This window comes from Nelusetta ayraudi, unplaced genomic scaffold, assembly GCF_046127955.1.
Source record: "Nelusetta ayraudi isolate G7.1 ecotype Tasmania unplaced genomic scaffold, CSIRO-AGI_Nayr_v1 ptg000223l, whole genome shotgun sequence".
Classification (NCBI taxonomy): Eukaryota; Metazoa; Chordata; class Actinopteri; order Tetraodontiformes; family Monacanthidae; genus Nelusetta; species Nelusetta ayraudi.
In genome coordinates, this window is record NW_027466272.1 from 72,501 (window position 1) to 95,000 (window position 22,500).

The 22,500-nt window shown below is 50.2% G+C and overlaps 1 protein-coding gene across 1 annotated transcript in view; it reads left to right on the forward strand.

The window, feature by feature from the left end:
- The window catches only part of gabbr2 (gamma-aminobutyric acid (GABA) B receptor, 2), a 77,431-nt gene that overhangs the window by 33,496 nt on the left and 21,435 nt on the right, over window positions 1-22,500 (forward strand). Inside the window, exons 6-13 of the mRNA XM_076016377.1 lie at window positions 23-211; window positions 422-664; window positions 5,376-5,436; window positions 9,948-10,028; window positions 10,672-10,822; window positions 10,953-11,085; window positions 11,779-11,886; window positions 15,260-15,382. Coding sequence (XP_075872492.1) covers window positions 23-211; window positions 422-664; window positions 5,376-5,436; window positions 9,948-10,028; window positions 10,672-10,822; window positions 10,953-11,085; window positions 11,779-11,886; window positions 15,260-15,382 — 1,089 coding nt within the window. The remainder of the gene's footprint in view (window positions 1-22; window positions 212-421; window positions 665-5,375; window positions 5,437-9,947; window positions 10,029-10,671; window positions 10,823-10,952; window positions 11,086-11,778; window positions 11,887-15,259; window positions 15,383-22,500) is intronic.

Sequence of the window (22,500 nt, forward strand, 5' to 3'; positions counted from 1 at the left end):
TGTCTCCTGTCAACCTCTCCAGGCCTACAACCTCAACATGTTTGGTAGCAAATACCAGTGGATCATCCCCGGCTGGTACCAGGGGAACTGGTGGGAACAGGCCAACAGCACCAACTGCACCACCAAGAAGCTGCTCACCGCCATGGAGGGCTACATCAGTGTGGACTTTGAGCCGCTCAGCGCCCGCCAGATCAAGGGCATCTCCGGCAGGGTGAGTTCCTGCTTCCTGGTGTACCAAACTACTCTTTGGCATAATGCAAAGTCCACAGGATTAAATGGGGAAAAATGTTTTCTGCGCTCAAGTTCTTTGGTGGTACGCAACATTTTTATTGGGTTGGAGGTTAGGGGTGGTAAGTGAAATATTTGGCCTCTTCCTCCCCTCCTCCTCCTCACCTCCTCCTCGTCCTCCTCCTGCATCCAGACCCCCAAGGAGTACGAGAGGGAGTACAGCCGCGAGCTGCAGCAGAAGGGCGTGGAGGCCAGCAAGTTCCATGGCTTTGCCTACGACGGCATCTGGGTCATCGCCAGGACCTTTACCCGGGTGATGGAGCTTCTGCGCGTCAAGCAGCGGCAAAACAAGTACCACAACTTCACCGTGGAGGACCGGGAGGTGGGCAAGTTGGTGCTGGACGTCATGAACGAGACCAACTTCTTTGGCGTGACGGTGAGTCGTCGGCGAGCAGTAGAAGGTCGAATTGTCCCCATCGCAAAAACAGTCAAATTAATGAGGCTCCGTAAAGCGCAGTGACCTCATAGCGCCATGTGGCTGTGTTGCTACGTGGCTAAAGGACGCAAGTGCACTTTTGCTCTTTAGCTTCTTGCACGCCAAAGCAGAAAAACTAAGCGGCAAAGGGAGATTACCCAGGTCCGAATCAAACCTGCAACCACGGCTTCCTCTTCAGCCGTGCTTCTTTAAATCATTCTGGCTCTCTCTCTGAACGCAACCAAGACCTTGGCAATTTTATATACGTCACAGTACCGTATCGTATCGTCTCAGACTATGGCCTATCGTATTATCGTATTATATCCTGTCACATGGTATGTTATGGTGTCATATTGTATCATACCGTATCGTGTCATAGCGTGTTGTATCATATTGTATTGTATTGCATCGTATCATAGCGTGTCCTATTGTATCGTATAATACACGCAGCTAGATCCCATTAACTCAAATCACCTCCACTCCGATGAAGCAAAAAAAAAAAAAAAAGCCGGAATATTTCTCAGCACATGAGCACACAGTTCTATAATGAACTGGGTCAAATCGGGCCGCCGCCGGAGGAATAAGCGTCGGGCTGGGAGCTCATTTCCACAGACGGCTGCACCGACACTCGGCAGCGCCGGTCGGTATCAGCGGCCCGAAGTGCGGTTCGGCGCCGCCGACTCACTCGGATGCTTTCAGAATTGATCCCGGTGGCCGACTCCCTAACGAGCCATTAGCACGTTTCCTCCGCTCCCCGCTGAGTGCTCGCCGCTGCGTTATTAGAGGAAGCAGCCCGACCAAACAGCCCTCTGCTGTCACGCACGCCGCTTCCACCACTGCCGCCTCTTCTCAATTTAGTTTCCCCCCCCCCCCCCTCAATATATTTTGCATATAAAGGAAGTGCAAAGCGCAATGAAGCACACATGCACTTCTGCTTGGCCAATGGGAGTCGGCCGTGTTTAAACGATGCAAAAAAGTGAGACGTAAAGTTTGGAAAATGAGAGATGAAAAAGCTGCGAGAGCGTGAAGCCTCCCCAGGAGGCTCCCGCCGCTGCTCCTCCGCTTCCTGCTGCTCCTCCGCTTCCTCGTTTTTTTTCTTACACCTGACGGCCGCATATGTTGCCGTCGTCCACGAAGCGACTCTTCCGCTGCATTTTTACGACGCGACTTAATGGTGCAGCGCTGCACTGTGGAATAATGCCCTGGACCCCTGAGGGGCCCGAGGAGGGGGCAGAAGGGAAGAGGAAAAAAACTCCTTCATTCAATTCAAACCTTTATTTGGCTCTTTAGAGCTGCTGCAGCCTGAAAGAGTGCGACGTGTTGTGGAAATAAACTTCGACATCATCATCAGTTGTATCATCAGTTGTATTTTGGTCCCCGGAGGAAAATCCTCTTTCTATTCGCGCTGTCGTTTGCGATTTGTTTTTGCAATGAAATTTCAACTCACACACTTTATATATACACACATGTATAATTTGGCTCGTCAGCTTGGATGTTAAATGGCCCGAGTTTGAAATTGCCAAATTAGAGCCACTTTAAACTGTTCATCTTGTTTCACCCCAGACTCATTTTATTGTTGAAAAGATGCAACTCCAGCTCTGTGTCTGGTGTGGGAACGTGTGTGTGTGTGTGTGTGTGTGTCCGTCGCAGCGGGCGGCGCCGTGTCTGGCGGCTGATCCTGGTTCTGCCGCAGCTCAGGCAGCAGATCATTGAGTATCGATCGGCGGCGCCACCATCAGGAAGGTGTGAGACGTGACCTGCAAGACACGTTGAGGCAACAGAACAGCTGCTGGAATCCAGCTGGGAGGGCGGGGCTGCGCAGGAACGGGCTGTGATTGGTGTTGGCAGCCGTGTGTGTGTGTGTGTGTGTGTGGAGGGGGGGGGGGCGGGGGGGGGGTGCCGTGTTGTGCAGTGTTTGTGGCGAGCGGTCATTGTGTCGCTATCGGTGTTTTGTTCCCGCCGATGCCGGGAGTGGATCAGCCGTAGGATTGACACACGCACGCGCACGCACGCACACACACACACATGCATACACACGCACATACACTCACACACACACACTGAGGTGAAACGGAACGGGGGCTGTGAGCTCTCAGTGGACGTCACACCTGCAGCCCACAGACCAACATCTCATTTGACCCCAGCAGTCGCTGTCACTGCCGGTTTTCACACCTTACACACACACACATACACGCACACACACACACACACACACACACACACACACACACACACATCCGTTCCAGGTACGCTCGACGATATCTTCGAAGATCTTGGTGTTGTGGCCGCTGCGGAGCTCCTCCACGTCCTCACCTGCCATGTTCTTTATTTTATTTATTTCTTTTTTTCTGCATTCTGCAGTGTTTCAGACAGATTCAGCTGACACGAGTTCCCGAGGAGCTTGTGATTTATGAGGCTCGTCCACTTCTGCACATCCCGCGGTGCCCGGGAGTGCGACTGCCGGCGCAACGAAAGCACAAAACCCCCTCGGAAAAAAGACTCAGTTTCACATCCGTGCGTTTCATCCCCGACTCACACAAATAAAAAAAAACCCTCTCAAACTCAAACTCAGTCATATCTCTGACTGGTCTAAAGGCTAGACTAGTCTGCTGACTAATCTAGCCTTTAGACTAGTCTAAAGGCTAATCTAGCCTTAGACTAGTCTGCTGACTCGTCGAAAGGCTGGAAATTGTTCAAGTGGCTTTTGTGCACATAAACTTCTCATCTTTTCCTGATTGAAAACGAGAAAATTGAAAAAAAATAAATCTTGTTTTATGTTGCTGCAGTGAAAAAAAGAACCAAAATTGTGTTTTGCATTTGGAATTGAATAACAACAATTTGGTTTGTCCCGTTTAAAGGCTTAAAATTCTCAAACTGTCCCCACTTCACACATGTTTATTTTTCATGCTGGACGCCTTCAGTTATCCTGTGAATGTTCACAATGCTGCATCTTTTGCATATTTAGCCCTCTGTTTACAGCCTCCAGCTAAAACCGCCAATGCTTTGCTGGACCTTACACGTGTTTGAAAGGAGGGACAGAAACGAGGCACGTCTCAGACGGGCGGAGTCAACACCAGAACCGTCGACACTTTTTGCACGCTAATAAAAAGATGAAACTTTAGGCGGCGGCGCGAGTGGCGTGATTTTTTTTTTTTTTTTTAGCATCCAGGTGGGGGCGCTCACACAGTTGGAGGATCTGACACGTTGCATTTCCGGGTGCACGCCAGGCTCGTGCACGCTCGCACATCAAAGACGCTGCACAAAGACGGCGGATTCAAACAGAAGTGGGCGGAGCCTTGTGCCGCCGCCGCCGCCGCTTCAAAGCTCGCTGTCTCTTAGCCCCTCCTCCCCCTCATGGCCAGCCCCCCAACCAGCTTTCTTTTAATCAGCCAATGCAAATGCTTTTTCTCTCTCTCTCTCTCTCTCTCTCTCTCTCTCTCTCTCCCCCTGTCTGTCTCTCGCCCCACATCTATCAGTCTCCTCCTGTCACTCGCTCACCTTTGCCTGCGCCCACTTAAGTGGAGTTCAGCAGCGGCGCCGCAAGCAGATGGCGAGCTGAATTAATGGAACGGCGTCGGCCGGATGGATGGAGGGATGGATGGGGAGGGGGGGTAGGTGGAGGAAGGGATGAAATTGAAGAGCGAGAGAGCGAGAGAGAGAGGGAGGAGGGGGAGGAGGGAGGGGAACAAAGCGAGGTGTTTGACACAAAGTTTGAGTTATTTTATGTTATTGTTTTGTCTGCGTTCGCCAAGCGTCCCTCCACTGAAAAAGTGTTGTGTGATCTGACTCTCATCTGTGACAAAGACACAGGGTGGGGTATCAGTGCCCTTTGTGACATCATGGGGGGGCTGGTTAAAGCAACAAACATTAGGAAAACAATGACATATATTGATTGTTTATAGATATAATTTTTTATATATAAATATATTATACATTTTATATATATATATATATATATATATATATATATATATATATATATATATATATATGTATACATATATATATATATATATATATAAATGTATTGTTTTTATATATTGATTGATTGATTGTACCCATCGGAAACACATACTGTACATTTGAAAAGAGGACAGGAAGTCGACTGACTGCAGCGAACAGTCATTCCTCAGTCAACCCCCCGGGGTTATCGGGCCTCGGTTGGAGGCCCGATAACCCCCCCCACCCCCACTACCAGCAAAACACTTTTGCATCAAGCCGCTGAAGCCGCAGCTTCTTTTGCAAAGGACATTAGCAAATGATTGGGCCTCAAAGATAATTTTGTTTAACCGCGTAAATGGATCAATTCTGCCCACAGCCAATTAAACAGGATGCGGCGCGTGCAGCGGGCCAACGCTGCGGCAGCGGCGGCGGGGGAGAGAGGGAGAGAGAGAGGGAGAGAGAGAGAAACAGTGTGCATCATTTTTTTGTCGAACTAAGCTGCTTTTCTTCTCCTACACTCAGATTCACTTGCACTGCTGCTTATACTGCATCTTATTCAGCAGATTAGAGTGTTGGTTTAGCCTAAATGGTGTGTGTGTGTGTGTGTGTGTATGTGTGTGTGTGTGTGTGTATGTGTGTGTGTGTGTGTGTGTGAAAGTGAGAGAGAGAGAGAGAGAGGGACATGTCTCAGCTAAAACACTAATAGTCTGTGTTGTTTCCAACCTGGCAGGGTCAAGTCATGTTCCGGAACGGCGAGCGGATGGGAACCATCAAGTTCAACCAGTTTCAAGGTAGGAGGTCCACTTACAGGTTCTGATTCCCCCCCCCAAAGACAGGTTCTGATCCACCCACTGGTTCTCCTCCAACCCAGACTGGTTGAAATGATCTTTTCCACCTCTAAAAAAAACAAACCCTCATTGTTTCAATCGTGGCGCACAGATTTAAAGCCGCTCATCTTGTTGAGCGTGAGCGAGTTCTTCCATCGACAGGTTGTTTTCCTTCCTGCTGCTGCTGCTGTGTTTGTTTCCCTGCTCGTCCTCTCTGACAGTCTGAGCAGCTTTGAGTCATGATCCTCTGCAGTGCGGCGATTATTTACAGCTTTGCATAAAAACTAGACTAGACCGCCGTCCTCGGGTCATCGCTGAGCCCCCCCCCCCCCCCCCACTTCCCGCTTCTCGTTCTCTCTCTCTCGCTCTCTCGAGTGTGAAGAATTACCTCCAGATTGGATCTCCAACGCCGGGGAATTCCCGGCCGCTGGCTTTTTTGGATGTGCACGAGGCTGTTGCGCGCTCCTCTCCGAGTCCCCCGCGGCTGCTGGCGTCACGGCCTGCGTGCACGGTAGTGCACGTTGGCCCTCCCCTCCCCTGGCTGCTGTTTTTTTTTTTTACCGCTGCTCACCAGCAGGAGGCGACGGACATTTCGGGAATCAAATTGGCTCTCGGTGTCACGTTAGCGATATCCAGTATTTCCACACACACACACACACACAACATCCGTCCCGAAAGCTCGGCTCTGTCTCCCAGATATAAAAACCAAACGGGACGCATTCCATTTTTTATTTTTTTTGCCCCCTTGAAATAACCGGATGAGGCTCAAGAACAAAACCCAGCTCCACTTCATTACTCAGAGAGTCTCCTCCTCCTACCTGAACATCCACGGTGACGTAGAAGCTGTTCAGCTGCAGCTTCCGTTTCCTGTCTCCCTGGCAGTGGCTCCGCCTCCTCCGTCCTCCGCCTCCTCCTCAAGAGACACTGATTGGGAGGCTTTCAAGATGGAGCATGAAATTGTGGCAGCACCTGCTGCTGCCTCGCAGGATAAGGTGTGATTTGCGAGCGTTTTGTTGGACGCTGGACGCTGGACGCTGGGCAATGTCCAGGTCGGTGCATTTTCGTGGCTCAGGATGGTTTCACAGCAAACATGCTGCAGGAAGGCGGCGCTGCGCGTTCGCTCTCTCGCTCTCTCGCTCTGCCGTCCGTCCGTCCTCTCGCCCCTCCCCCTCCCACTAGCAGCAGCAGCAGCTTTATTATATCTCCTCTCCACCTCCTTAACCTTCACTCTTCATCACTCCTCGCTCGCTTGTCAGGGATCTCGAATTTGTCACCCACCCCCCGTCTCCCCTTTTGACATGCTAGAGAGAGAGAGGATGGAGAGAGAGAGGGAGAGAGAGAGAAAGAGAGAGAGAGTCCCCGCCGTGAATATTTCAACAGGCGGTGATCCTCGACGTGACCCTATCATCCGTCCTCAGCCTCTGATCCCTAATTTTACCCTGTCAGGCATTCTTATTCTGGGAGGGGGGAGGCAGGGGGGAGACACTCATCCCTCCTGTCTGTCTCGGAGGGAGAAGTGATAGCTTCCAGCTGGAGGCGGCAGCGGCGCCTCTGGAGACGACTTAAAATCGGCCATCAACCATCGGCTTGTAAAGAGGCGTTTCCTCCCAAAGAAAGAACGCACAATTAGATATATGAGGCGTGTGTATGTGTGTGTGTGTGGGGGGGGTGGATAAAGAGATCACGGGGGGTGGAGGATTTAGCATCCATCTTTAAACTATCCCGCAAGTGTTTTGTTTTTGTTTTTGTTTTGTTTTTTTGACCCGCGGCTGGAAGTGGAACCGGCAACCCAGCCCAGCAGCCAGGCACTGCCGTCAGAATAATCATCAAACTGTGACTGCGATGCTCCAACATGACATTTCCTGCCACTCATCCATCCTGCCAAAGTCCATCAGAGGGCGTTTTTTTGGATTTTGTGTTTTAATATCAGCAGATTTTTCCAAAAATGAATCATCAGTTTTTTATTTATCTTTTTTATTTATCTATTTATCAGATGGTCACAACCAACTGCGACAACGTACAATCCTGTAGCGAAGAAAAGCTGCTGCTGCTGCTGCTGCTGCTGCTGTCCGAACAGTCTGAAGCTGTAGCTACTCGGCTAAACTGCAGCGAGCCAAAAAAAATGTGATCAGTTGGCTCGGAATGTGATTGACAGGCGGGCATTCCCAGTCCAGCCACGCCTCCCCCAAGCACTTCCTGCCGGCTCTCTGCCAGACGGCTGTGTGCCAGACGTTCTATGTTTTATGAATTACAGACATAAAACTTCAGTAATAAGTGAATTTTTGCATTTGTAAACCTTTGATGCTGATACCGAAGTGTTCTGAGTGGCAGAAAAAAAGGTTTTCCTGATTTTTTTTTCTTTTTTTTTTTTTTTGGAAGAGAAATAAAACATGAATTACACACAGTTTGACATCCGTGAATCCTCTGCACAGCAGCACCGCAGCAACACCTGCGTCAGAGCGCTGCAGTGATTAAACAGCAGAATTAAAGGATTTTTTTTTTATTTTTATTTTTTTTTTACCGCAGAAACACTGCAGCTCTGTCAACAGTTACAGCCGCTGATCAAAGTGCACACAGAATTCTTCTTTCACTGACAAGCTGGAGACTCGTCTCGCTGTTAGGAAACATGGGGATTTTTTTTATCTTTTTTTTTTTCATCATTTCCGACTTTCAAACACATTCGTGGGGAAAAAAGAAATTTCGTGGAGCTACGTGGAATACAGGAGGCGCCGCTCGAGTCTCTGTTGGTCGGCAAACACACCAAAGTTGTAGCTTGTATTATTTGTTTCGAAGCGTCCGTCGGGGGGGGGGGGACTAATCAATACATCACAACTCATTATGGAGAAATTAACATGCGGTGGGAAGCCGTGAAATGTCAGCGCACACCGCCGCAGCAAGCAGGTCGCCGCCACCCGATGAACTCCCCCAAGAATTGAGGGGGGGGGGGCGCTGCAGGCTGTGATCCTCTGCATCTTCAGTGGAGGGGGGGTCAGGCGCGGGGGGGGTCGTGGTGTGTGTGTGTGTGTGTTTATGCGGGGGGGGGGGGTCATGTGGTTATTGATCACTCATGTTTGCGCATTATAATTAGAAATGAATGCATCCTGCTGCCACTGTAACGACGCACTTTTTTCTTTCTTTTTTTCCCCATTTTGCTGACGGCTTTGCCGCCTGAATTGCAGATCAAACGAGGTGATTCGCTAATAGGAGAAGAGAGGAGGGGGGGAGGGGAGGGGGATGAGGGGAGAGGGAGGATGTGGGGGGGGGGGGGCGCAGCGCCCTGTGATGCCGCAATTGCTGATTTTATCTGCCTTTTTTCTTTTTTTTCTCTCTCTTTTTTTTTTCCTTTTCTCTCGTCAAGGACAATGCAGCCGCAGGGTTGAGTGGGGCGGCGATAACAGGCCGCAGCTTGCAGACAGGAGGCGCTCTTCCTATCTCTCTCTGGCCTCTCGTCTCTCCGGTGGTTACGGAGCGAAGGTTGACCGGGCGGGAGAGAGAGAGAGAGAGAAAAAAAAAAGGCCAAAGTCTCACGGCGACTTCGACCTCTCGCTGCGGCTCTTTGGGGGTTTAAAACGAACCGGACCCGACGACACAGAGACGACACGGAAAAAAAACAAAAAACAACAACAACATATTTTCTCCGCTGTTAAGTTGCGTCTGAAAGGCTGCGGGGGGGGAAATAATGGAGTTGAGATTGCCGTGCGGGCGGAAAAACACAAAAGCCGTCGTACGTGGTTGTGTGGCACCTGTAAGGAGTTTATTTTGCACGTGTTTCATTTGAGGGTTGCCACTCTTTCAAACTGTTTGACGCGTATAGGAGGGGACAAGTTCATGTGCTCCACCTGCCAGCAGGTGGCGATCGGTTATACAACCGTTACTTACAGTCGATAGTCGAGCCCGGAAGAACTGATTTTGCCTCTTGTTGCTGTGTGCCTGCAGCCTAGCGTTTTCCCGGAGTTTTTCCCTGTCTGTGAAAGCCAATAAGTGAACGTTTTCCCCCCACACCACAAGAGTCGTCTGCAGTGAGTGGTGTAACAGTTGCAGCCCTGCAGCAGCAGCAGCAGCCGTTTGAAAGCTCCCATCCAGGCTGCTTTTCTTTTCTTTTTTTTTTTTTTATTGTCTCCTGCTTCAGTCAGCCAGCAGGTAGCTACGGAAAACAAACCATCGCTGTCACAGGTTCACCTCTGGTCTGTCGACTGAAGAATCGTCCCTGTACGTGGGTCGATAAATCATCAACAAAAAAAAAAAAAAGACTTTGGAAGAATGATGATTTAAAGGCGGATAAAACGACACAATGCGTCTTTAACACGAAAGATCTGTGGTGAAGACACAGTTCCAAGCACCCCAGTGAGATCGTCGCTAAAGTGGGTCAAGAACCAAACTGGCAGCCGCGTCGGACGTCGTTTCTCGTCTTTTATTCCTGTTTCCGTCCCTCCGCCGACTGAACTTGCTGTGTTTTTGTTCTGGCGTGCTAACAGACGGCCAGGAGGTCAAAGTGGGCGAGTACAACGCCATCGCCGACGTGCTGGACCTCATCAACAACTCCATCAGGTTCCAAGGTAAGGAGACGGTGGCAGTGTGTGTGTGTGTGTGTGTGTGTGTGTGTGTGTGTGTGGCCCGCTCAGAACATGTGACTCTTGTATCTTGTGCTGGTTCTGTCCGTGTGGTGCGACCGCCTCGCCACCACCGCCGTCCCACTTTATCGACCCTCCCTCCTCGCCGTCCCCCTCAGAAGCACGAGGATGAGGAGACCCTCCCCTTCCGCCCCCTCCTCCCCCTCCTCACCCTCCATCCCCTCTAAATTATTTAGCACTCCAATTTCCAGCCTCCCCCCCCTGCGCTGTTTCTCTCCCCCCCATGTTGACATACTTTGAAATCGGCTCCGTCCCTCTGGACAGCCCCCCCCCCCCCACTCTCCCTCCCGCCCCCCCTCCCTCCCGCCCTCCCATCGGCCAAGACGCTTGTTTCCACACTTTCCCGACCGCAGTCGATGCCTTCACCATCGATCTGGAAGGTGGAGGCGGAGCTTCAAGAGGGGTGGGGTTTGACCAGGGGTAAAGGGGGAGTGGGGGGAGTTGATGGGTATCAGGTGGCCGGAGGTCTCGGTTGGTGTCTGCCAGGTTCTGGCGGTCGAGAGAGGAGTGGCAGGGGGGCAAACATCACTTCCTGTCACTTCCTGTCACTTCCTGTTTCCTGCCACAGGGGTGGAGCCTCCCAAGGACCGCACCTTTGTGCGGCTGCAGCGGCGCCACATCAACGTGCCGCTCTACAGCATCCTGTCCACCATCACCATCCTGGGCATGCTGATGGCCGGCGCCTTCCTCTTCTTCAACATCAAGAACCGCAACCACAGGTGAGCCCGGCGGTGGGCGGAGCCAAGCGGCGGGGGCGGAGCCAGAGGGCAGGGCGGGAGGTGTTTGCGGTTGCGTTCGTGTGGTCACGTGTGTGTGTGTGTGTGTGTGTGTGTGTGAATGTGCTGGCAGGCTGATCAAGATGTCCAGCCCCTACATGAACAACCTGATCATCCTGGGAGGCCTGCTGTCCTACGCCTCCATCTTCCTCTTCGGCCTGGACGGCGGCTTCGTCTCCGACAAGGAGTTCGAGACCCTCTGCACGGTGAGTTCTCGGGGCCCATAAAAAACAAGCTCCTCAAGTCGAACAAAATGTTTTGGCTAGACGTGCGAGAAGGATCTTCGAAGGGATCCAGAGTCGTGGTCCCCAGGTGTGTGCTGGTGGTCCTGCAGGGGCGGAGCTACAACTGAGACTCATCGAGGAGAGACTCACTGCAAACCTCACCAATTCCTTTATTAATTTACTCCTCTTCTTCATCTTCTTCTCCTTCTTCTTCCTCTTCCTCTTCTTCCTCCTCTTCTTCTGCTGTTATAAAACTGGCCAAGTGGTCTGAGTTCCTGCTCTACGTTCAAACCAAGGGCTGTATATATCTATTTATTTATCTATTTATCTATTAAACCTGTCAGCGGTGCCCTTTGTGTCAGTGCGGCTGCCCGGGTTCTGCGGTTTGTGTCTCTCGGACGTCTGAAGATGAATTGCTCTCTGCAGAGCGTGACAGCTTCCAGCGGCCCGGGACGTGCTGATGGAGAAAAAAAAGATATAACAGAAAAAAAAAAACCCACAAACACCAATCCATTACATTAGAAAAAGAATTCTGACAGTGTCTTATTTTTAAATGGCCTCTCGGCTCTATTTTCAGCAGCGTGGTGGTCGTCTGATCAGGAGTTGTCGTCGTTCTGTCGTTTGGTGACGGCATTTATTTTATTTTTTTTGCTTTTTTTTCCTCTCTCCTGATAGGTTCGCACGTGGATCCTCATCGTGGGCTACACCACCGCCTTCGGCGCCATGTTCGCCAAGACCTGGAGGGTGCACGCCATCTTCAAGAACGTCAAGATGAAGAAGAAGGTAGCGGAGGAACCGTCGCGCTTCCCACTTCTGCATCCTTCCAACCAAACTGAAAAAAGAAAAACAAACCGCTTCATAAAATCCAGCAAATCCTGGAGAGTGTCTCGCACACACGCGCGCGCACACACACACACACACACACACACACACACCTTCTGCTGTGTGGGTGTTTGAATTCACTCACACATGAACACACTCGCAAAAAAGAAATAGAGAGAGAGAGAAAGAGAGAGAGAGACTGGCAGCACCTGCTTTCAGAATCGACTCGGCGAGGCAGCAGAGGGAGCGAGCGAGAGAAGGGGGAGTCGGGGGGGGGGGGGGGGGGGAGAAGGGGGGGAAAAATGTACTCCGGAATACAAATGGCTTTTTAAACATCTGACACAATCTGTTTCACTGGCCCAGTTATATAAAGAGGTGCCGAGCTCATTGAGTGTTGCACTCGGCCTTTTTGTATTTATAGATCTCTCCCCACCCCGCACCCCCACCCCCACCCCACCCCACCCACTCCCCCTCCTCTGCCTCTCTTGAATATTAGAGGAAGTGTGGGTGGCCTGGCAGAGCCAGAACAGGAAGAGAGGGATGGATCAAAGAGGAGAGAGGGAGGGGGGGAGGGAGGGAGGGAGAGGAGAGGGGAGGGAGTGGGGGGGGGGGGGAGTGGGGAGGGGTTTTTTTCTTTTTCCAAAAGAAAAAAAAAGAAAAGAACAAAAAACAACAATTTAATTTAATTTAATTTTATTTAATTTTATTGCTTTCTCTGCCTCTTCAGATGCTGCGTATTTAGCCCTCTGTTTGCTCCCGCTTTGTCACCCCCCCCCCCCCACCCCCCACCCCCTCCTCCCTCTCCATCGCCCGACACCCCGTTTGCAAGGGGGCAAAACACAGGGATGTCTCACCTGGCTGGGTTGGGATTTCCGCCCTCTGTGACATCACAAGGGGTGTTTTTGGCAGGGTTTTTTTTTTTCTCAACTGGAGCTATGAAGTGGAGTCACACAATGTGCCCCCCCCCCCACCACCACCCCCACCCCTATCCAAGAAGCACAGGGTGTAAATCAAGGGTGTCAACTCGATAAAGGGTCACAGTCACTTGGCCACTGCTGCCATTCCTTAAATAGACCAGCTCAGTGTGTGTGTGTGTGTGTGTGTGTGTGTGTGTGTGTGTGTGTGTGTGTGTTCAGTGCGACAGGAGCCTGTCAATCAGTGGACCTCTCTCTGTAAACATACAAACAGACAAACACAACAATCCCACCAAACCGACTACTGGGTAGTGGTGGTGGCGGGTGCTCAAGGGGGTTGCCTGTACCCCTTGTGACATCACCAGGGGCGAGTCTCCTTAATTGCATTCCTTAGCGCCGCCCATTCTGAGAAGTGCAACTCGGCGAGCGAGGCCTCGCTCGTCCTCTTCTCAACCCCGAGCATCTCGCGCCTCTTTAGAGTAACGCTGACGGCAGCGATGATGCTGATGCTGAAGTTGCCCGACAACTCGTGCAGCTCCAGAGTCCTGGCACAAAAGTCGAGCAAAAATAACGAGGGGAAAAAAACAGAGAGAAAAGAAAAGAAAAGAAAATGAGTCAGCGTGCGCAGCCGACGTGGTGGGAGAGAGTTGGAACCTATTTCCTCCTCTCTCTTTCTCTCTCTCGCCCTCACACACACACACACACACACACACACACGGACTCCTGCTGTGCGTATTTAGATCCGCTGTTGCAACGTGCGACCGAGGGAAGGAAACACTTCTGCATCATTTAGACTCATCATTATTATTTTATTATTATTATGTCACAGTTTTCCGGCGTAGCAACGCGTCGCGGTCCAGCAGGTGGCGCCGCAGCTGTAAATTCACGCATCTGATAATTGTTCATCGCGACACCTTTGCGAGTCTGTTTCATCGTCAGCCGAGCAGCAGCGGATAAGACGGGAAAATATGCACAGAAAATATTTAGCCCTCTGTTTGCGGCCACGGGCAGAAACAGAGCCAACGCCTGGGGTGGGTGAGTGCCTTTGGTGACATCACAGGGGGCTTATTAAACAGAAGCGTGGGTGGAGGGAGGCTTGTCTAATTTCGCAGGGAGTTGCTCCTCAAAGTGAATCGGTAATTTCTGGTCTTCCACCCGTCCAGAACGTCACCAGCCGTAAAAAAAAAAAAACTGTCTTCACCACAACAGAACTCAAAGCGGCGCTGGGGATGAGCAGCGAGTGTGTCACGTGTCACGTGTCACGTGTCACGGGTGTCACGTGTCACGGGTCTCACCTCTCAGCCGGCGTCCGCTGACCTTCGCTTTGAAGCGACGCTCCGGCAGGAGAGAGGCAGTTATAAATAGAGATGATAAAACTGGGTGGCGGCATTTATTCATCCCTGGAAAGTTCACGGGGTCACAGAGGAGGACGAGGCTGCAGGTGGGAGGGGTGGGGTGGGGTGGGGTGGGGTGGGGTGGGGGAGGGGGGGGTTGAAATATTAAAAACCAAAAACACAGCTGAAGTTCAGAGGTGTAAATCTGGAGCAGGAAGGTGTTTCAGGAGCTTCTGGTCCTGGTCTGGAAGCTCAGATTGACTTCTCAGTTTCTTCCTCCTCCTCCTCCTCCTCCTCCACCACTTCCTCCACCTCCTCCGCTTCCTCCTCCTTCTCCACCGGCAGGCAAGTGGGCGGCTAATTGCTGCTAACTGCATCCTAATCAGTTTGTGATTAGACGCTCAGTGAGAAAACCAGCAGGGCTCCACGGGAAAAAGTCTCGAGACGAGATGAGACTCACATCATCCTGTCAGCTCGACCTGAGGGGGAACCCCAGCAGACATATCAAGAGCTGTGACATCATCATCACCATCATCATCATCATCACCATCATCATCATCATCACCATCATCATAACCATCATCATCATCATCATCATCATCATCACCGTCATCATCATCACCATCATCATCACCATCATCATCATCGTCACATCATCATCACCATCATCATCACCATCATCATCATCATAACCATCATCATCATCATAACCATCATCATAACCATCATCATCACCATCATCATCATCGTCACATCATCATCACCATCGTCCCCATCATCATCGTCATCACCATCACCATCATCATCATCACCATCACCATCACCATCATCATCATCATCATCATCATCATCATCATAACCATCATCATCACCATCACCATCATCATCATCACCATCACCATCACCATCATCACCACCACCACCATCATCTTCATCACCATTACCATCATCACCATCATCATCACCACCATCATCCCCATCACCTTTAGCAGCAGGTGTGTGTTGTGCTCGCTAAGGCTAAGCTAACCTCCTCCTCTTCCTCTTCTCTTCCTCTTCTCTTCTCTTCTCTCTCTCTCCATCCTGCAGATCATCAAGGACCAGAAGCTGCTGATCATCGTGGGCGGGATGCTCCTCATCGACTTGTGCATCCTCATCTGCTGGCAAGTGGTGGACCCGCTGAGGAGGACGGTGGAGGAGTACAGCTTGGAGGTCGGTGCTGACGTTTCTTTCTCTTTTCTTTTCCTTTTTTTTTTAAAAGCCTCCTCGGAGCTTCCTGCCAATGTTGGTGCTCTCCGTTGTTTTTGCGTTTTGTTTTGTTTGTTTTTGTTGTTTTTTTTACCCGTGAGGCCTGCAGAGCCTCAGAGCGTCTTCGTGGCTCGTGCTGCTTCCTCTGGGTCAGGATGTGAGTGATGGCGTTGGTGGCGGCGGCCTCCTGTGCTCGCCCGTGTTGGCGGGACATTTGCCAGCTTGGATGTGACTCGTTGGCAGCGCCGGCTGGAAACGAGGCGCTCGCTTCCCATCTGTCCCTGCTGCTCCGAGCAGCAAAGGAACTCTGCTCGGCCGCGATTGGTTCCGAGGAGTCGGGAGTCACAGAGGAGAGGGGGCGGAGCTCCGGGGTTGGATGAGAGGTGACATCCACGCTGGTGATCGTATTTGTTGAAATTGGGTTTGTTTTTTTCTGCGTCCTCCTTAAAGAACCCAGTCAAGGCAGCTTTCAGATGTGTACCGTGGGAATGCTGCCAATGAAGCTCCAGGAGATGTTTTCACAAATTCCTTCTGACAAAAACAAAATGCAAAACCATCGTTTACATGACTAATAGTTGCTTCAACTACGCCCACCGTCATGTTGTCTTTGTTTCATGTAGTTGCAGCTGATGGAGTCACACTGAGCCGGTGCCTCAGTAGTGAGCCAGACAACAGATAGCGTCAGATTATGCTAATGCTAGCGAACTTTAGCCCCTGTCAACATTAACATTTTTTTTCTTATTTACTTTGTGCATCACTCTTGCAAGCCTCTGCATATTTTACTCCGTGCACAACAGCACTTGACAAACTAGCCTCGGGTATGTTTTTTATATAGGGCACGTTTCCTTCATTCCATTTAAATATATATATGTATATATATATATATATATATATATATATATATGTATATATATATATATATATATATATATATATGTATATATATATATATATATATATATATATGTATATATATATATATATATATATATATATATATATATATATATATATACATATATATATATATATATATATATACACATTTTTTTTTTTTTTTTTTTTCAAATTTACAACATAGCACAGGCTGTCTGGAAGAGACGACAAGAGGGTCTTTGTGAGCTTTAAATAGACGGTTTACTGTTCCACTTCTTTATCCCCCGGTGGACTCAGCTGCTGCTGCTGCTGCTGTTGCTGCTGTTGCTGCTGCTTCTGCTGCTGCTGCGATGCTAAGACAGCCGATGCTACATTTAGGTTGCATGTAACATTTTGCAGCAGTGAACTCAGGAGCGGTTCACCTTGGAGACGTTCAGTCCGTTTGTTGGTTTATTTATTATTATTCATTAAAAAAAAAAAAAAAAACCTTGTTTAATCCTCTGTTTGCTGCAGCTTCTGCAGCAGAATCACAGCGTCACAGAGGAATCGTTCTAGTTTCGACACCTATACAGACCACAAAAGCAGCTTTGCCAGGAAGTCGAGATTCACTCTCTTGAGTCGTCTTTCAAGTCCCCCTGCTGGCTGACGTTTGAATAGACAACCAGAGTCCCCCTGGTTCCCATGTTCACAGTTTTCCTGGTGTTAGCCTGAGCCTTTGATGATGATGATGATGATGATGATGATGATGATGATGATGATGATGATGATTGTTGTTGTTGACTTGCTTCTTGAGGGACTCAAATCTTTTTCTTGCCTGTTTCACAAACAGTTCATGCTAACGCAGACGCTGCGCTATCACGGCAGATTTATTTACATTCCCGGGTTCCCGTTGGAACGCTCGACCCATTTCCATGATTCCAGACAGAGATTCGCTTTTCCTTCGCGCTGACAGCCAGTTAAATATCTGAGCCGAGGGCTTTGCCTCGACATGCTAATCTGTGACTTTTGCGCGGCGTGCGCTCGGTCGGACCCTGGTGGACTCAGAAGTATTTTCAGACACGGAGCTCCCGGCCGGGGGGGGGCGCTGCTGTGAATACATTAGCTTCCTTCCTTCCCCTGAGGGCCTGCAGGATGGTGGTCAAATCTGCAGGCCTGGACTGAGGCTCCGCGTGCCTCCACACTCTGCCAGATTTCCATCACCAGCGGTAGCGGAATTCCCTCAGGGGTTGGAGGAGGAGGGGGGGGTGGGGGGGGGCGTTGAGCTGGAGGACATCCTTGCCTGGAGCTCCGCAGCGCCTGGGGGGAGGAGGAGGGACTGGGAGCCTGGTCAGGTGGGACCAGGAAGCAGAAGGTAGCGCAGCAAGTGGGGCAGCGACGAGGAGGAGCTCAATCTGGAGCAGCAGCAGCAACAATCAGTGGATCAGAACACTGGCCAGTCTGGACTAGAGTTGCCCCACATGGTCTGGACCTCCAGGAGGTGCAGGAGATCAGGACAATCACGCATCACAGTTCACGTCAAAGTTTTTTTTTTTTAATCATGTAGGCTTTGTCTCGATAAACCCACCAGTTGAATCATCTCCATGTAAAAAAAAATAAATAATAATTTTGTTCCTGAGGAACTGCACTTGGTCAACGGCTCAGAAAGCTCCTGCTCAGGCGGCTGAAACTGCTTCATGAGCTGCAACAATTTCTTTCTTGTTCTGCTAACACGGCGAGACTCAAACAGCAACGATGAGGCAGGGAATTCTCTCAAGGTGCCGCCGGGTTCCTGGTCCTCTAGCTGACGAGCTGTGATTGGCCCAATTGGCTTTCAGGGCCATCAGTCAGCTAGCCATCTCCCTCTGGGTCCCGCCCACTTTGTCTCCTCCTCCTTCCTCACTCTGGTTGGCTGTTGGTTTTGCTTTGGTGTTTTTTTTTCCCCCTTCCATCGGACTGCAATGGCAGTCAGAACTGTTTCTCACTTTAAACAGTCCAGAAAAGCCAATCTTTACATTAAAATTAAATCAATCATTTGCTCAAAATTGGGATTTGGTGGCTTTTCTATTTTTGAAGCCATCCTGCCATCCTTTCTTCCAGCTTTACAGAAGGAAATAATTCTGCTTCGCAGCATCTCCGTGAAATTGTGATGCTGGCTTGTTTTTAGCTAGCTGTCAACAAAGCACGAAAAAAAAGAAAAAAAAAATCCCTCTCAGGTTTCTGAGCTGTCTGGAAAACCTACTTCCTGACTTGAGTATGCTTTGTTTGTATTTTTCCAAAAGCTTGCTGGTGTTTTTGCAACGTCACTCAATGCCTTTCCAGGACGGTTTTCCGCAAAATGAAAAGCAGCCATTTCTAAAATTTCGACAAAGTACAATTGCAATTTGCAGGCGTTTCCAAACTGAATAATGTGCAGCATTAAAACAGGACAAATGAATTTGACTTTTTTTAAAGAGTAGTTTTCCCTTCCTTTCTTTGCTTTTCCTCCTTTCCCGGCCACACTGGAAGCCTAATGAGCTACTTTTGGTAAAACTAGGACACCACCACCCCCACCGCCACCACCACCCCCAGCCCCCGGCCCCCACACCAACACCCTTTATTAGCATTAGCGGGAACACAAAGCCGCGAAGAGGGTGACAACGGCTCCTCGCCACCGCCGCCGCCGCTGCGTAAAACACGGCTAATTTAACACCTCCCCCCGAATAAAAGCAGGAAAAAGGGGGCCGGACTTCTGATGAAGGGGCTTCTGAACCTCCGAGTCTCGCTTTAATTACAGCGCGAGGATGATAACAACAAAAGGGGGGCGCCGGCGTGTAACCTTGGCGCTCCGCAGCCTATTTAAGTCGGCTGGTCCTCGTTCGGAGCCTGCACACGTAAACTTGTAATGGGAAAATAAGGAGACGTGTTTAAGAGATTAAATGCGGCTCGACCTTGATGCGAATTAACGCCGCGCGCCCGCAGATCCTTTACAGCGAGCCGAGCCCTCCGTCTTTAAGGTGCCTTCATGTCCTGCGTAATGCTCCTTTTTGCCTTCCCACCCTGCCAACGTCCTCCGCGAGGCGTGATTAGCCCTCTGTTTGCAGCCTCCTGCTCAGTCTGATGCTGCTGAGGTCGGACGGACCTTCCACGTGTTTGGATGGATGGAGACACAAACGGGACGGCGTCGGGGGGCGGAGCCAACACCTGCTCGCAAAAGAAAAAAAAATAAAAAAATCAATGACCCAAATCAATCAATGTCCCATAATGCAATGCGGTGCTGGATCCGCTCACCTTCCATCTTTGATTTTTTTTTTTTTTTTTTTTTTCCAAGTGAATTTAGTGATGATTTTTTTTTTTTGGACGAACGAGACTTTAAATAGATACACACCAAATACAAAGTGTGCAGTTTTCTCCATCAGTCGTTCAACTTGAAAACAGCTCTTATATCAAAGCCGCTGCACTGAGATGTGATCTGATGCTTCGACTCCACCATCTGAATCTGACTGAATCTGAATCTGACCGTCGTCGAGGCCCCTGGTCAAGGTCAACGGGAGACAGAGAGAGAGAAGCAGCAACGGACCAATTAGAGCAGAAAGGCAAAGAAAACAAAAAAACAAAACCCACTGTTGCTCAGAGTTTGCACAGCGTTAATAAACAACAACATCGACAACAACAACAACAACAACAGTGGCAGGTTTTTGTTTTTTTTGTTGATAATTATTTTCATGCATTGCTGCATCTCAGGGTCTCTGACCTCCTTCTGCACCGATGCACAGAGAGTCGAACAGCGTGACCTTGTGGGTGTGTGTGCGTGCAGTGTGCGCGCACGTGCAAACTCCCACACACACACACGCGCAGGAAGCGTTGACGTGCATCTGGAAGGGTGAACCCTGCTGGAGCGCCTCCACCTCCGCTCTGCCCTGCACCTCCTTCCCCCCCCTCCCCCCCCCCCCCACCCCACCCCCCACCTCCCTCCCTTTGCTGGTTCTCACGTCACCAGCTAAGGAGCAGCCGCAGCCATCGGCGGTTGAGCTGCAAGGAAGGAAGGAAGGAAGGAAGGAAGGAAGGACGGAAGGAAGGACGGAAGGAAGGAAGGAAGGAAGGAAGGAAGGAAGGACGGACGGAAGGAAGGAAGGAAGGAAGGAAGGAAAGACGGAAGGAAGGAAGGAAGGAAGGACGGAAGGAAGGAAGGAGAAAGAAAGAAAGAAAGAAAGCAGTGAGTCGTCGTCATGGCAACGGCCACGGTTTCTGACATCCAGAACGAGTGACACTGTTGATCCGCCAGACAGAAATAGCAGGTTGGAGAGGTGTGTGTGTGTGTGTGTGTGTGTGTGTGTGTGTGTGGGGAGTGGGGGGGCAGGGGGGGCTCTGGACAGGATCAGGAAAACAGTTTAAGCGTCAGCAGCAACCTGTCGCCTCAGGACGCCATCAGCCGCCTGGAGTCAGTCTGCAGGTGCTCTCTCATCCCAGTACCCCCCCCCTCCATCTTCATCCTCACCCCCCTCCCTCCCTCACACTGCTGAGTAAAAGCAGAGAGAAATGCGACAGAGGATGCGACCCTGGCTGACCTTCATCCTCTTCCTCCTCCCCCCCTCCTCTTCTCCCCCCTTCTTCCTCCTCCTCTTCCTCTTCCTCCTCCTCTTCCCCCCACTTCAGCATTCCTTCAATTTTTCAATTCCACGCTGTCGCTGCTTCAAAGAGACGCACTTCAAGCAGCCGCCTCTCCTCCAATCCAGGCAGGTCGGAGCGCCGGGAGGGTGACGGGGGGGGCGGGGGGGGGGGGGGGGAGGTTGGGAGGGAAGGAAGGGGGAGGGGCCAGAAATCATCTTCTGGTGCAGGAGGACAGTGAGTGACGGTCGGTCAGTGGATCACTGGAAAGACGGGATTTGACTCAGTTCAAAGGTCAAAACAAACAAAACAAGCTCTGCAAGCTCTGTTGACGTAACATCAGAAGTCCATGGACAGTGGTTTCTCAGTCAGTTTCTATTAAAACACTTTCTAATGACTGAAATGAGCTTCAAGCCTGAATGAGCCCGAATGACCTCAACTGACCCTGAATGACCTTGGGCACAAAAAGATCAAATGTATTTCCAGCAAATTTATGAATGAATTTGATGAGGCTGCAGACTCACACACACACACACACACACACACACACACACAGACACACACACACTCCTCTGCAGTCAGCTGGTGTTTGTCTGAAGGACACGGAGCTCCTGTTTCACCGTCGCGAAGCTCCGACGCTGGAAAATGAAACCAGCCAAAGACAGTCATCACTTGATTTATTGATTTATTATTCATTCATTTATTTATTCATTTTTCACGGCGGACTCGGCGCTCCGGGTGCGTCTGACCTCCAGGAAAATAAAGTCAAAGAGAATATCAGCGGCGAGGATGCTTTTTAATGATCGGGTTTCCTACATCACCCGGGGGCCGCGTCTGGTCGACCAGCAGACCTCCGTCGGCCTGCAGGCGGCGCTGTGGGAGGAACAAAAAGGAAAGAAAAAAGGGAAGAAAAAAAGACGCGCTAAAGGCGCCGTTTGATGCTTCTTTGAAAACCGCTGGCAGAGATCAATAACCCCCCTGGTATCTTTTTTTCAAAGTAAACTGGGTCATTAAGGGATAACCGCCACCCACCTAGTCCCCGACCCACCTCCCTCCATCTCCGCCCCCCCCACCCCCTCCTTTTATTTTCTCTCTCATCGACCACCTCTGGAGGGAGGCGGAGAACAAAAGGCCGGGCGCCTCCTCTGCAGTTTGTGCGGCGCCTTCGTTTGCTGCCTCCACTTTCCAGCGTCCACGTTAACGACCTCGGCGCTGCTTTGCAGGCAGCTGCCCCGAGTGGAACCAGGTGCGACGAGAGTTGATCACATTCAACGCAAGCTTCTTTAAAAAAAAATAAATAAATAAAAATAAAATAAAAATGGCAGCGCAAGATGGAAACTAACTGGGAGCAAGACCTTTATTGTTCTGTGTATGTATATGAGAACCATTCTAGTGGTAGCAAAACCAAATGGCTTTTATCATACTCCCAAAACAGTCTGATGACTTCCCTAAATGGTACAATCGGACCCCTCCCCTGCAAAGAATCCAACCAGATTGAGAAAATATATAAAAAGCCTGGATTTTGGGGGCTTTTCCCCTGAAATTTTCCTTCTACTTTAAAAATTCCGACACAACAATTTTGTCCATTTAACGCCCGTATTGGCAAACACGGAACAAATCTTGCAAGAGGAAGGAAAACGTTG